Source organism: Buteo buteo, chromosome 2, assembly GCF_964188355.1.
Source record: "Buteo buteo chromosome 2, bButBut1.hap1.1, whole genome shotgun sequence".
Lineage (NCBI taxonomy): Eukaryota > Metazoa > Chordata > Aves > Accipitriformes > Accipitridae > Buteo > Buteo buteo.
In genome coordinates, this window is record NC_134172.1 from 79,220,896 (window position 1) to 79,234,915 (window position 14,020).

Sequence of the window (14,020 nt, forward strand, 5' to 3'; positions counted from 1 at the left end):
CGCGCATTGCTAAGGAAGTGCGTCTGAGGGTGGGCGGGGCTTCCTGTCGCTTCCGGTGCCGCGGGAGGAGGCGGCCGTGCGGCTCCATGGTGACGGCGCAGGTGAGTCCGGCCCGGCTCGGCTGGGCTGTACGTGGGCCCCGCCGCGGCCCCGTCACCCCCGCCCGTGTACGGCGGGGACCCTCCCCGAGGGGCCGCCGCGGCCCGGGGGCTCTCACCCCAGCGTCGGTCCGCCGGTACCCGCCGCTTCCCCCGGTGCCGCGCGGGTGTGACAGCCCGGGGTACCCGCTGCCCCTGCGGTGGCCTCCATTTGCACGACTGGGCACGGCCTCGGCTGCAGGGATGTCGGTCGGGGCAGCGAGAGAGGGAGGCGGCAGGCCCTGCCCGTGGGGAGGCCGCGGGTGGGTGTCCCCGTTTGGGCCGGTGTCTCCGTTTGGGCTGGTGTCTCCCTCCCCCCCGTCGCCGCCCCCACCTCGGGGACGGCCCGCTGTCCCCGTCCCTCGGGCTGGGGGTCCAGGCTGTCCCCGGGAGCCCTTCCCTACTGTACCTGGTGTCGCAGCGGCGAGGGCGGCGGGCGACGCTTGGCTGAACTCATAACCAGAAACGAACTCGGGGTCCCGGCTGGAGTGGGGGTCCCGTACCCACCATCTTCCCCCGGGAGGAGGGGACAGCCGTGGGATGCCATGCTGAAACAGATGGAGGTGACTACAGGCACGAAGCGAAATCAGGGTGCGCAGCAGCAGAGGTAATGCTGGGGTGTCCTGTTCGGGCCGTGGCATGGTCAGCAGGGAAGGAAAGAGAAGGTTGGCTCATGAAGGAGTAAAAGACACAAGCAGTTAAGCCAAGACGTGAGGAACCCACAAATATTTGAAAGATTTAAACTGCAAGAAAGCGATGGAATTTTTTAAGTGGTACCTGCAGAGAGACGCGAGGGAAGGGTTTAGGCAGCATACCGAGAAAATCTTCCTGAGATCTTTAAACTTAAGCCAGGAAGCAGGGAAGCCTCAGGACTTCAGCCTGCTGGGGCAGGCGGGATACGTGACAGGTGGCCCGTGAGAGCGTAGCATTCCTTGGACACGGCTGGCTGAGCGCGCAGGTCCTGACTCCTGCAAGTTTCTGAGGAGAAGTGGTTACCTTAGCTTACCTTCAGGTTGTGGCATTGCTTGTTTTTTCAGGCACAACCTTGTGTTGACTGAAATAAACAAAAATGCTTGGGTTTCTGCCCACCCTCCCCTCTTGGTTCACCTGGAGCACGTCTTCAAAGGCATTCATCTTGACCTTGACTCTTAGGGACGTGGCCCAGGTTGCTTTAGGCTGAACTAATTTCATGGAAAAAGCCCTCTCCCTGTAGCAGAAGAGCGGGTGGCACGGTGGCCTTCCTGCTCTGGGCAGTTCAAATGTTGCCATGGAGTTTCTGGGGAATACAAACACTGCCAACTAATTGGTTTTATTTTTCAGCTACACACTTGGCTAAGTCTGAGAAGAAACATCATTTGTTATGCTTCCAGTAAACTTCACAGCAGTAGTTAAAATAATTGGAGATGATTTGTAATAGATTGTTATGAAAATAGCCCAAATCAGGGGTAAAATAAGCTATTTGTGACTATAAAAAGAGACTTGCGAGTGAAATGGGGAAAGGTGTCAAAAGATTATCAAGATCACGTTGATGAGTTATACCCAGAGAAATGGCAAATATGCAACATAATTTTTGTTCAATGTACACCTCTGCCAAAGCTGTCGCAGAGGGGACGCGCTGAATATTTCACTTCTAACTTCTGGGTGAGCTATGAACGGTGATGTATACTCTTGTGAAAAAAAAAACCAGTCTTTGTGAAGATTAACTTAATTCTGATAATTTAATGTTAGTCACAGTTGCTTACAAAAGCAGCACTTCTCATCAAACTAGTATTTTGGATATTAATTATATAAAATAAATCAAGGCTCTGCTTTTCAGAATTCGTGCCTAATTTGAGAATTTGCCAATGTGAACATTCACCATAATAATGCAGATAAATGAAGCAGCAGTTGTTATGTGAGCCTGTCCAAAATAATTGTTTCTTGTGAACTTGAACTATAGGAGTATCTCTGGTAGATATGGAAGGAGAAGAGTCTATTTGTGTGTACAACTATTCATGATGAGTAGAGGGAGAGTTGCTTGTTGTGATTCTGCAAGACTTGTCCCCATTTCACATATTCTTTCTCTGCTGGTATTCTAGAATACATGTTCCTTGTGGGTCAGACAGTAAGGTCATCTTTATTTGGAGTTGTCAGTTAAGAGGGAAATGTTTTTATTCAGTAGCAATCCAAAATTCCTGTAGTAGTTTGAATTTACTGTGCAGGTTGTAAAGTGCTTCTTCTGGATGATTGTCCAGTTTGGTCAATTCAATGGACGTTTCTCATCTTCCTCCTGGTAGCTACCATGCACTTTCATGGGAATAGCGAGGAGCAAGGAGTTCCCCCTCACAAAACTAAGGAAGTTCCAAAGGCCATATTGAGGTTTCCGTACAATTCTTAAACATGTTTATTTGTTACTCTTGTGTTATTCTTTGTAGTGCAGACTAACAGTCTGAGTTTTGGGCTAGAAATGTTCTGCTTCCTTTCTCAGTCCTCTGGCTCTGCTCCTGAAGTTCTGTCACTGTGTTTGAGAAGCTCTACTGATGCAATTATTGAGTAAAAAGCAGTTGGGCAAAATCCATGGGTTGCTGCAGATCCAGCTGGTAGTGGAACAGTGAGAGTGTCCTGAGGCGGCCAGACTGAATGCATGCTAGAGCTACCTGGGGTTTCCAGTGTGTATTAGTTTTACATTTAGTTCCAGTTGGCAGAAGTATCTCAGAGCTCTTCCTGAAAGATATTTAAACAAACAAACAAACAAACAAAAAAACCCAAACAAAACAAAAAACCAAACCTTATTAGAAATCACACAGCGTTCCACAAGCTGTGCCGTTTAGATCTTCTGTGTAAGGCTGTTGCTTTAGCAGTAACACAATCTTTTTGTTCTGTTTTAAATGGCAGCTCATTGCGGTAATGACTGGGGACATTTCTTCCTCTCTACCCAGAGTCATGAAGGACTCAGATCTGTGAACTGGGTTTCTGCAACATGAGTTTAGATTGATGCTGAATCTTGTAAACCTGATTCAGTTGGAACACCAGAGCAGGAGCATGGAGTGTATTTCAGTAGGTTCATGTGCTTGGGCAGAGCTGGCTTTCATGGGAAATCCCAATAAAAGTATATTGCCAAAAGAAAAATAATAGCATAGATCTGTGTGAACAGTTGTGCTTGAAATATCTAAAGCAAGTATGGTTGTCTTCAGTTTCCCCATAAAAACAGATGTGTGAGTTCTAGCTGAGGACGACACTCATGCCAGTTTGCAGGATCCTTTCACAGACGGCAGTCGTGTTACAGAAAGAGGAGGGTGGGCTTGAAGGAGTGAGTGCTTTATGAAATTTTTATAAGAAGTGATATGAAAGGAGCTTAAACTCACCTTCAGAAGTCTGAGAAGGGCAAACGCTGGCAGGTGTCCACTTCACGCCCTGATGTCCTCTGGCTGCTTGAGCATTAGATGAGGCATAATGTAGATTACTCCACCTTTATAGCTTTTAATTCCCTTTATAGGGAATGTTGTTCTTTGTTTTAGGTGTGCTGATGATACCTGTGCAAAAAATATAAATGCAAGATCAACATTGACTGGGCAGTTTGGAAGTGGGGTAGAAAGACGAAGGGTTCTGAGGCTGTGGGCATGCTGAAAGTGGCCATCCAGCATCAGGGCGAGCAGCTGCGCTTTGCCTGGGTGCCCCCCAGGACGAGCATAGGACCAGAAGTGACTTTCAGTGTTGGGGTGTGAGGGGCCTGAACTTACAGGGCTGCAGCAGTGCCCTCCGTGGTGGCACGTCACAGGTATCCTATGGCAGCATGCACCCTTGCCTCACTACAATTAGGTGGTGGAAATATTCCTCTTTGTTGCCCACTGATTTCAGAGCCCACCTCACTGGGGTAGTTCACTCCCCTTACTGGTTTGTTTTACCATATTTGCGAGTGTTGGAAGACTGTGCTACATTTGGCGGCTTTAATGGTTTTCTTTGTAGTGAGCTAGATTGCAAGACTGGGTGAAAACTTTTCTGCAGCAATTATTTTCACTTGATTCTTGACAGAAAAAAACCATCAGTTTTCCCAAGTGTGGAAATGCAGAATATTCAGCGGATGGGATGCCTGGAAATGGACAAACTGTTTAATGATTTTATCTTGAATCCTTGCAGCTGCTGCAGCCCAATTAAAGATCTATTATTCTGTAAGCAGGCATCTAGAAAGTGATTTTAAAAGTGTAATGCACAAGAGGAAAAAAAACATTTGGGTGGCATTCCAGGGAACTGCTGTCATTTAAAAAATACCCAGGCATAAGTTTTAAACCTTCTGTGGCAGGGTGGTCCTCATGACACATCTGTCCTGGTTTCATCTGGGACAGAGTTAATTTTCTTTCTAGTGGCTGGTAAAGTGTTATGTTTTGGATTTAGTATGAGAATAGTGTTGATAACACACTGATGCGTTCGGTTGTTGCTGAGTAGTGTTTAGACTAAGTCAAGGATTTTTCAGCTTCTCATGCCCAGCCAGCAAGAAGGCTGGAGGGGCACAAGAACTTGAGAGGGGACACAGCCAGGACAGCTGACCCAAACTGGCCAAAGGGGTATTCCATACCATGTAACATTATGCCCAGTATATAAACTGGGGGGAGTTGGCCGGCAGGGGCGCAGATTGCTGCTCAGGAACTAACTGGGCATCGGTTGGTGAGTGGTGAGCAATTGCATTGTACATCACTTGTTTTGTATATTCCAATTCTTTTATTATTATTGTCATTTTATCATCATCATCATTATTATTATTTTCTTCCTTTCTGTCCTATTAAACTGTTTTTATCTCAATCCACAAGGTTTACTTTTTTCCAATTCCTTCTCCACACCACTGGGTGTGGGGAAGTGAGCGAGCGGCTGCATGGGGCTTAGTTACTGGCTGGGGTTAAACGACGACAACACCACATCACATGTAAGGGGATTGTAATATAAATGTCTCAAACATATGAGCAGTTTTTATCAATACATAGGAGGTGTAAGAATAGGCGACTCTGAAAATACTGTATTTATAATTTACAGTCTGTCTTGAATTTTGGTAGGTAGGTGAAGCACTTAATCAAAGCACCTGACTGATTCCCTTTCGAGAGCCTGAGCAATATGGAGAGAGCAAGCCTGTACTGGATTTTCAAAGTATGAGGTTTAAAACAGAAAGCCTGACTGCAAAGGGAATCAATGGCAAAGTATTATATTATTTTTATAAATAGTTTAAAAAGCATATGATTATTTTAAAGGGTCAAGAAAAGGATCTCTACCAACTGTAAAGATGTGATTTGATGAAGATTTTTTTTGCAGCAGCAGAGTTTGTAGAAATGATACCGTTTGATGGACAGGCTTTGGTAAAATCACACTGTCTCAGTTCAGGCCTTTTTAATGTTTTCATGTTGTACATTATTTTTATTCTTCAAAATCCCTCGCAACTTAATGAATGCAAAATGGTGCTTGAATAGATGACTCAAATCTTTGGCTTTGTGAAAAATTGTCACCTGCAGAAAACTGCCTTCACATATTCCTCCTTTGTTTCTGTTTTAGGTTTCTAGCACGGGTTCATCCTCGATCAGATCACACCAGCCACAGACCTGCTGTCATGTCTAAGTTAAAGAGCTCTGAGTCTGTTAGGGTGGTGGTACGATGCCGGCCAATGAATAGCAAAGAGAAGACAGCTTCCTATGAAAAAGTTGTTAACGTGGATGTCAAGTTAGGGCAGGTCTCAGTGAAGAATCCACGGGGAACATCTCATGAACTGCCTAAAACTTTCACCTTTGATGCTGTGTATGACTGGAATTCCAAACAGGTTGAACTCTACGATGAGACCTTCAGACCTCTCGTGGACTCTGTTCTGCAAGGGTTTAATGGGACAATCTTTGCATATGGGCAGACTGGGACAGGGAAAACATATACAATGGAAGGGGTACGTGGTGATCCTGAAAAAAGAGGGGTCATCCCCAATTCATTCGATCACATCTTCACCCATATCTCCAGATCTCAAAATCAGCAATACCTAGTTAGAGCATCTTACTTGGAAATATACCAAGAAGAAATCAGAGACTTGTTATCAAAGGATCAGTCTAAGCGGCTGGAGTTAAAGGAGAGACCAGACACAGGAGTGTATGTTAAGGATTTGTCCTCCTTTGTTACAAAAAGCGTCAAAGAGATAGAGCATGTCATGAATGTGGGAAACCAAAATCGCTCCGTTGGTGCCACCAACATGAATGAACACAGCTCTCGATCTCATGCCATTTTTGTGATCACTATCGAATGCAGCGAGTTAGGACTTGATGGGGAGAATCACATCCGTGTTGGGAAACTCAACCTGGTAGACCTTGCAGGCAGCGAGCGGCAAGCTAAGACTGGAGCACAGGGGGAAAGGTTAAAGGAAGCTACTAAAATCAATCTCTCTCTCTCAGCTTTGGGCAATGTTATCTCTGCCTTAGTAGATGGCAAAAGCACACACATTCCATACCGGGACTCAAAGCTGACTAGGTTACTTCAAGACTCATTAGGTGGCAATGCCAAAACTGTGATGGTGGCCAATATAGGCCCTGCCTCTTACAACGTAGAGGAGACTCTGACAACACTGAGATATGCCAATCGTGCCAAAAACATCAAGAACAAGCCGCGAGTGAATGAGGATCCTAAGGATGCTCTGCTACGAGAATTCCAGGAAGAGATTGCTCGACTCAAGGCACAGTTGGAAAAACGGTCTATTGGCAAAAGAAAGAGGAGGGAAAGGAGGAGAGATGGTGGGGAAGAGGAGGAGGACACTGAAGAGGGCGAGGATGAAGGAGATGACAAAGATGACTATTGGAGGGAGCAACAAGAAAAGCTGGAGATTGAGAAGAAAGCTATAGTTGAGGATCACAGCTTGGTAGCAGAAGAAAAGATGAGACTGCTGAAAGAGAAGGAGAAGAAAATGGAGGACCTGAGGCGAGAGAAGGAAGCAACAGAAATGTTGAGTGCTAAAATCAAGGTAGAATTCTTCCTGGTCATGCTTTTTGAAAGCAATTTATTTAGGCTGTGGGGAAAATAGAGGGTTTCCCAATTCGGAAAGATATTTCACAAGAGGTTTCCAGGATAGTGATTCACGTTTAGATTGGAAGATTTTAAAATAAACTATTTGTAGACAGAAGTTGAACTTTCCGCCATTGATTACATATTTCAATATTCATGAGTTGTTGCATTGTTCTTATGTACCAATCTTGTAGCATCTTAAGCAATCAGTGCAATATAATGTTATGATACATCTTTTCACAAGCTGTAGCAACAAAGACGCTTCATTCTGTCACAGATCACTAACAATTTTTTTACAGGAGAGCACGCATCTTGGTTCTTCAGCTTTGCCACACATTGCAGCAGTGGGTAATTCTAAGCAAGTTACGGTTTCATTAATCCCACAGTTTTATAGGAAATTTAAGAAATAGTAATTCTTGTAGCAGCTGACTTGAAAGAGAACCTTAAATAAGGGATCTGCCCTGAAGAATTTGTATCTATATGAGAGAAAGTTACATTCTTTGGTCACTGAGAGAAACTTCTGACCCTGTTTTTCCTTTCAGGCAATGGAGAGCAAGCTTCTGGTGGGAGGGAAAAATATTGTGGATCACACAAATGAACAGCAGAAAATCCTGGAACAGAAACGACAGGAAATTGCAGAACAGGTATAGGGAAGAATATTTGTTATTTTGTATAAAAGGCCTAGCTGCAGACCTTTTATAAAATGTTGTATCAGGAGAAACTATAAGAAAATTTACCCGGGATTAACCCTAAAATTGGTTTAATGGCAATCACTAATTTCAAAAGAAGGGGGAAGGGCTTGTGTCCTATTTGTCATTGTATGAAATATGTAAAGAAGGTTTATAATAGTTTTCTTCCAGCTTTTCACATTAAACATTTATGTCCTGTCTTGATGGGAGCTGTCTATAAGTGAAGAAATAATTGGAAGACCTCAGAGAGTGACAGTTCAGCCATTAGCTCAAGGGAGGGATGTTTACTATGTGCTAAAAGTTTATTTTCTGTTATGCATTTTTTGTTGGTGATTCTTTAAGTGCAGTGACTAGTGCGAATTGATAAAAGGAAAAAAAAAAAGAATCTAAACGTGACATTTGATTCCTTTAATTGAAGCTTGAGCACTTATTCACACTATCTGATTTTAGTAGCAAAATAAGGACAAAGAAGTGTTAATGCTTCTGGTATTTCTAAGGCAAGAGATAGGAAGAACTAGAAGCTAAAGCAAAAGCCCTGGAACACAGGGAAGTAAAAACATCCTGAGCGTTGGTTTCATGTATGTCAGCCTGGAGGTGGCAATGTAATTGTGGTCTTTAATATTGTATGTCACCTTCTTCAGAAACGTCGTGAGCGAGAGATCCAGCAACAGATGGAAAGTCGGGACGAGGAAACACTAGAGCTGAAGGAGACCTATAGTTCTCTTCAGCAAGAGGTGGACATAAAGACCAAAAAACTCAAAAAGGTAAAATGAAAATTATTCCATGTTTAGTGGAATTCCTAGGGTTAGAAATAAAATCAACTTGTGTGTGAAAGTAAAAGGAACATTGGCAAGTTATGACTTTGGCTCTTGTTGTCTGTTCCAGTTATTTTCCAAGCTGCAAGCTGTGAAGGCAGAGATCCATGATCTCCAAGAAGAGCACATCAAGGAGCGCCAGGAACTGGAACAGACCCAGAATGAACTTACTAGGGAACTAAAGCTAAAGTAGGTCCCATCACTTCATTGCCTGCTATTGACTATAACAGAGATGGTTTCTTTGGGTGGGGAGTGGAGGCACTGCATTGCACATGCTTGTGGAACAAGATTTAAACATGAGAAAACTAAAACATTCCTCCTTTTCCAGGGCTGTATTAAGTCAGCGGGAGCAGAGCAGTGGAGAACGTCACCTGCTAATTACGTTTCTTGTATATTTCTCATTTTTGTGGTTGCATGTAGGCACCTGATTATTGAAAATTTTATTCCCTTGGAAGAAAAGAATAAGATCATGAACAGATCATTCTTTGATGAAGAGGAAGACCAGTGGAAACTGCATCCCATAACCCGTCTGGAGTGAGTGTACTTCTAATCTTGTCTTGGGATGGAATTATAGGTCACAGAAAACCTTCTAGCTGCAAGGCATCCTAAAAGAGGGATTGAACTGGGGATTTAAACTGGCCCTCTAGAGTTCGTAGCTTCTTGCTGCACAATAAAATTAAAAAATTTATTCCTCTTAGTAGGTTGCATAAAATAGGAATGTACAGTTAGGAGAATTCTTGGAAGATTAGGATTTTTCTTCCAGATGAGACCAATAATTACATGTAAAATATATGTAATAGTGCATTCACCATTAAAATAGCAGTAAATTCCTAGCAAATTTCTTCCCTGTTTTAGACAGGAAAGCTCTCAAAAATAATTATTATTATGAGAGCTGTGGCTAGATCCTGCCTCTCTACACAGAAAGTTCTCTACAGCAAATTTAGACAGTTGGGTGCAGCTGAGTGCATCTGAGGACTGTATAGTAAAAATATGTAGAAATCCTCCCCTTTGTGCAGGGAACAGATGACACAGGATAACTGTCGTCTTGTCTCTGACTGTAGAGAGCTGTTCCTGCAAATGCAGCCTAGGTAGTTCCTGCTCTCTTGAAACATATTTCTGTGTGGAATTTGCAGATGTTTAACTCATAAACTCCAAGAGGAGTCTTTATTTTTGGTGTATCAGACTGAGCATCCATTTTTCTCTAGTAACCAGCAGATGATGAAAAGACCGGTATCTGCTGTAGGATACAAAAGGCCACTGAGTCAACACGCCAGGACGTCCATGATGATTCGTCCGGAGGCTCGGTACAGGGTAAGCCCAGATGTGGATAAGCCTTCCTGTGTTCACCCTCCTGATCAGGGGAATGTGAATTTCAGAGGATTGATTGTTAGTTATTCTATGGGGTGTAAATTTTTAGTGTCCTGCATACATTTATAAATTACTTCAGAATAAGCTTGTGGAAGGAAGAGAAACAATTTGTATGAAAACACGCAGGTGTTGATTCTGGTTTTACTGTCTCAGGCAGAGAACATCGTATTACTGGAACTTGACATGCCCAGCCGAACAACGAGAGACTATGAAGGTCCAGCCATCGCTCCCAAAGTTCAGGCAGCTCTAGAAGCAGCTCTGCAGGATGAAGATGAGATACAGGTGGATGCTTCAACCTTTGAGAGCTCTTCAAATAAAAAATCAAAACCCAGGTGAGTTGGACTTTTAGTAAGCAGACTAGCCAACAGTAGAGGTACAAGTACAATTGCTATCTGTCAGCACTTCTTGTCAGTGAAGTTAAGGTGAGCTTGGCTGTAAAGCAGAGAAAGAGAGAAAGGAACACAGGACAGAATAGAAAGCTGAGACTGATGAGAAGATAAATCCAGTAAAAACAATCAGCTTTTGGAAGATTAATTTTGACAAGTAACAGGTGACATTGTTGGGGCTTTTTGTTTATTTTTTCATTTTTACTTCTTCAGGCCTAAAACTGGAAGGAAATCAGGGGGATCCTCTTCAGCAGGCACCCATAGTTCTCAGCTCTACCCTCAGTCCCGAGGGCTGGTTCCAAAGTAAAACCAGCAATTCCTCTCCAGGGCACGAACAGCCTTTGCCTTCTGAGAGCAGAGACAAGTAAAAACCTGCAGAGAGAACTCCCAGCCAGACTCCAGCCCCTTTCCCCTGGAGATGGCCTCTTTGCTGTTTAACTGACTTGTGCCAGTCCAGGTGCACTGAGCCACAGGAAGATACGTGCTTGCAAATCTGCATTTGGCCTCTGTGGGAAACAGATTTTAGTTAGGAAATCAGAAATGCATGAGGTACGTTAAAGTGTTTTAGAAGCAATGGGAAGCATGGGGATCACCTCACAGCATCACCGTCTCTCCTTCTGCACTAGCCCTTTTGCTGCACTGGGCTTTTTTGCTGTTGGGCAATAAGAAGACAGAGTTGAAAGTCACCTCAACAGAACCACCGCTCCAGAGCTCTATAGTGAGAACCAAATGAGGCTAAAAAGCAGAGGATCTGTTCAAACTCAACTAGGTGCATAGTTTTTCTTCCTGCTTGAAAGACTGGCATCGTCATTGGGGGTTAAGAAGTTGGTCTGAACAGGCAGGATGGAAGCGGTCAGCATGTACTCACCACCCAATAGCTGTGCCTCACTTTAGAGCTGTAGGACAAAAAAGGGGTCTTGAAAGCAACTTTGCCCTCTCTAGAAAGGAAGCAGTAGAAACTGAAGTCCTTTCCTTGTTTACAGGCATAAGTAAGAGCTCCTCTAAACTGACCTCCTACAGACCTCACCCCTACCAACAGAAACCACCTTGTCAAAGAATACATCTGCATACCAGTGCCAGCTCCACAGCTTTCTTCCTCTCTCTTGCTTCCATCTTTACCCCTGGCATTTGAAACCAGTGTCCGTATGAAGTCTTTAAACCGTGGGGTGGCGTATGGCCATTTTCTCCTGTCTCCCACCATTCACAGGAAATGTAGCATTGGCTCAGAGCTATCTTCCTGGCAGGCTCACGGGGCTGCCTCTGCTCTCCCCTGTAAGCTGGGCAGAGGGTAGAGCACTGTAATGTGGAGCTGCCTTTGAGTGCACTGTTCTTGTAAGTATGGTCCCTTCCCTTGGTGTCTAAGGAGGTTCAGCATTCGGTACCTTTTGTGCCTCACCTGTTCCACGTTAGAAGCTTTCCCTTTGCACGTCCCAGCCTGTGCAGAGCCCACTGGGAGTGAAAGCACATATAACCGAGTCTGGGTAATGGAATCTGGTATTAATTCCAGGGGGTTTACTTTGAAAACAAGGGAGGAAGACCTCCTGCTTTTGACGGTCTCTTTGCAAAGCTGCCCTATGACTAAAGCAGGCTCCTGTAATGCAGCAGGCTTGTGTGGCAGGGTAGAGGGATGTGGAACTGCCACGCTGAGGACAGAGTAAGGTGTCCCTGTCTAGTGTCTCACAGCTCATTTGTAAGTTTTAGTTCACTGTATATTGAGACTTGGGATGTTACTTTTTCTGGTTGCTGTTGGCTGTCATCCTATGAACGTTTTTACCTATTTCCTCTCCCCCACTGATGACTTCCTCCAGACTGACATGTGTGAGTGTATGAGGACTTGCCTGGTTTTAGAAATGCTCTGATGTGTGGACTCTGCCTTGTGTGCTCATTAAGTATCCGCTGAGTGACTTCACCGAGGCTGGAGAACTCCATTCTGTCTGACCCCCATGAGCAGAAGGAACCGAACGCTCAGCACAGCTCACCTCTGCATCTTGCGGGCATGGTGCCTCGGTGAGCCAGCTGCCCAGGTGGGCCCGGTTAAACACTAACTCAGCTGCTTTGATTCATGGAGTGCTTTTCTGGACCACAGGATTAATATATATATATATATACACACATATATGCATATATGTATATATATATTAGTTTTGGTGGAGGAAAGACGAGTTTGCTTATAATTGAGACAGCAAGCATCTGACAAATTTCTTTCAACTTGAACTTGGAAACCTGGCATAATCTTCCTTTTTATAAAGCACTGCTTATGTACAGAGAGCCTTTTAACTGGCTCTTGTTGCATAATATAATGTCACCTTCTCTTCCCTCTCCTCCCTCTTTCTCTCTAGCACATTATCTTCTGTACTTGGACATTTTAAAAGATGATTGTATGGTGTAAATGCTCAGAGAATTGAAATGAAACAAGGGGGGGGTCTAAAACCTGAAATAGCAACAAAATATATAACCACGTATATGTACATACCTATGTACACGTATGTTTTATGTGAATAATACATACACAGACACATCTGTGTCTGCACATGCGCACACTCTTCTTCAGTCGCTACTATTCCATAGGGAATTCTATATTAAACTCATATGCTGGAAACTCCCCTTGTGGCAGGACTGGTACAGTGGAAATTGCTGTGCAAACCCAAACTGTTCTCGTTTTAGTGTTGATAAGCTAGCTGGTTAATATGTCAGAAAGGCTCTGCTTTTAATTCTGTAGAAATTCACTAGCAAGGTTAAAGAAGTTCAATAGGGTGGAAAAAGAATAAAACTGCATATTTAGTCATTGTATTTAAACTGGAGCTGTGGTTGGAGATTTGGTTAGCATATTCACGGGCAATCTCAGATTGTTACAGAAGCTTTTAGAGTCTCGTTCCAATGGACTTACCCTCGACCAGATACTCAGTGGCACCGATAGTAAGATAAAATACATTGTCTTAAGCTGTACAAGACGTACTGAGCTCCGGGTTGAAGTTTTTAAGAAACATTCCTGCCGAGTTTGCCCCTCTCTGCGTGTTATCTGAACCATCTGGGCTTCCTGCAGGTTAACGGCCAAAGACAGGAAATCCAGCCGACTCCTGGAAGAGGCCCTCGGACAGCATGCACCGTCATAGTTTCTTCATAGGAATGTTTAACATCCTTCTCGTCTTTGCTCTGATCTGTATAATGGGATCTTTTTTTAAAAAGTGACACGGAGCAGACGTTGGCCCTTGGCTCTGGGAGCAAGCACCGCATGACACTGAAGCATAGGAATTAAAGCACTTTCTTAAAATCCTTAACATAGGTCCAGCGCCTTTTTTAAAATGTTTGCATGCTGCTTGAATCTTCTAAAACACATGCCTCTGTCATAGCATCTCGGCCTACGCTGATGCATTATACAGATCAGATCAGACTTGTGTTGAGTATTTTTTTTTTTAGGTGTAGTAAGTCTGCCTTCACTGAATATAGAGCGCTTGCTGAGTTTCAGTGAGACACCTGTAAACCTGGATCTGTCTGTCCTCTCTTCTGTCTGTGACGGTTAATGTGCACCAGGCTTTAAACGGTTCAGTGCAACTCCTGTGGGTCTGTTTCTGCTGCGTTAAAACACAAATTGGAAATGATAACCTGCAAATGCCATAATTAGATGCAGAGAG

General features: G+C 44.0%; 1 protein-coding gene across 2 annotated transcripts; it reads left to right on the forward strand.

Annotated features, from left to right (window-relative positions):
• Positions 1 to 35: 35 nt before the first annotated feature.
• Positions 36 to 12,922, forward strand: KIF3B (kinesin family member 3B). Of its 2 annotated transcripts, none has more exons than XM_075022153.1 (9): positions 36 to 101; positions 5,652 to 7,089; positions 7,673 to 7,774; positions 8,461 to 8,583; positions 8,705 to 8,823; positions 9,055 to 9,168; positions 9,840 to 9,945; positions 10,156 to 10,334; positions 10,602 to 12,922. In XM_075022153.1, exons 2-9 carry the CDS (start codon positions 5,707 to 5,709, stop codon positions 10,693 to 10,695), a joined length of 2,220 nt encoding a protein of 739 aa, XP_074878254.1. In that variant the 5' UTR covers positions 36 to 101; positions 5,652 to 5,706; the 3' UTR covers positions 10,696 to 12,922. The 2 variants fall into 2 exon arrangements, with proteins under 2 accessions (XP_074878254.1, XP_074878252.1); XM_075022151.1 differs by lacking the exon at positions 36 to 101 and adding an exon at positions 472 to 744.
• The last annotated feature ends 1,098 nt before the right edge of the window (positions 12,923 to 14,020 follow it).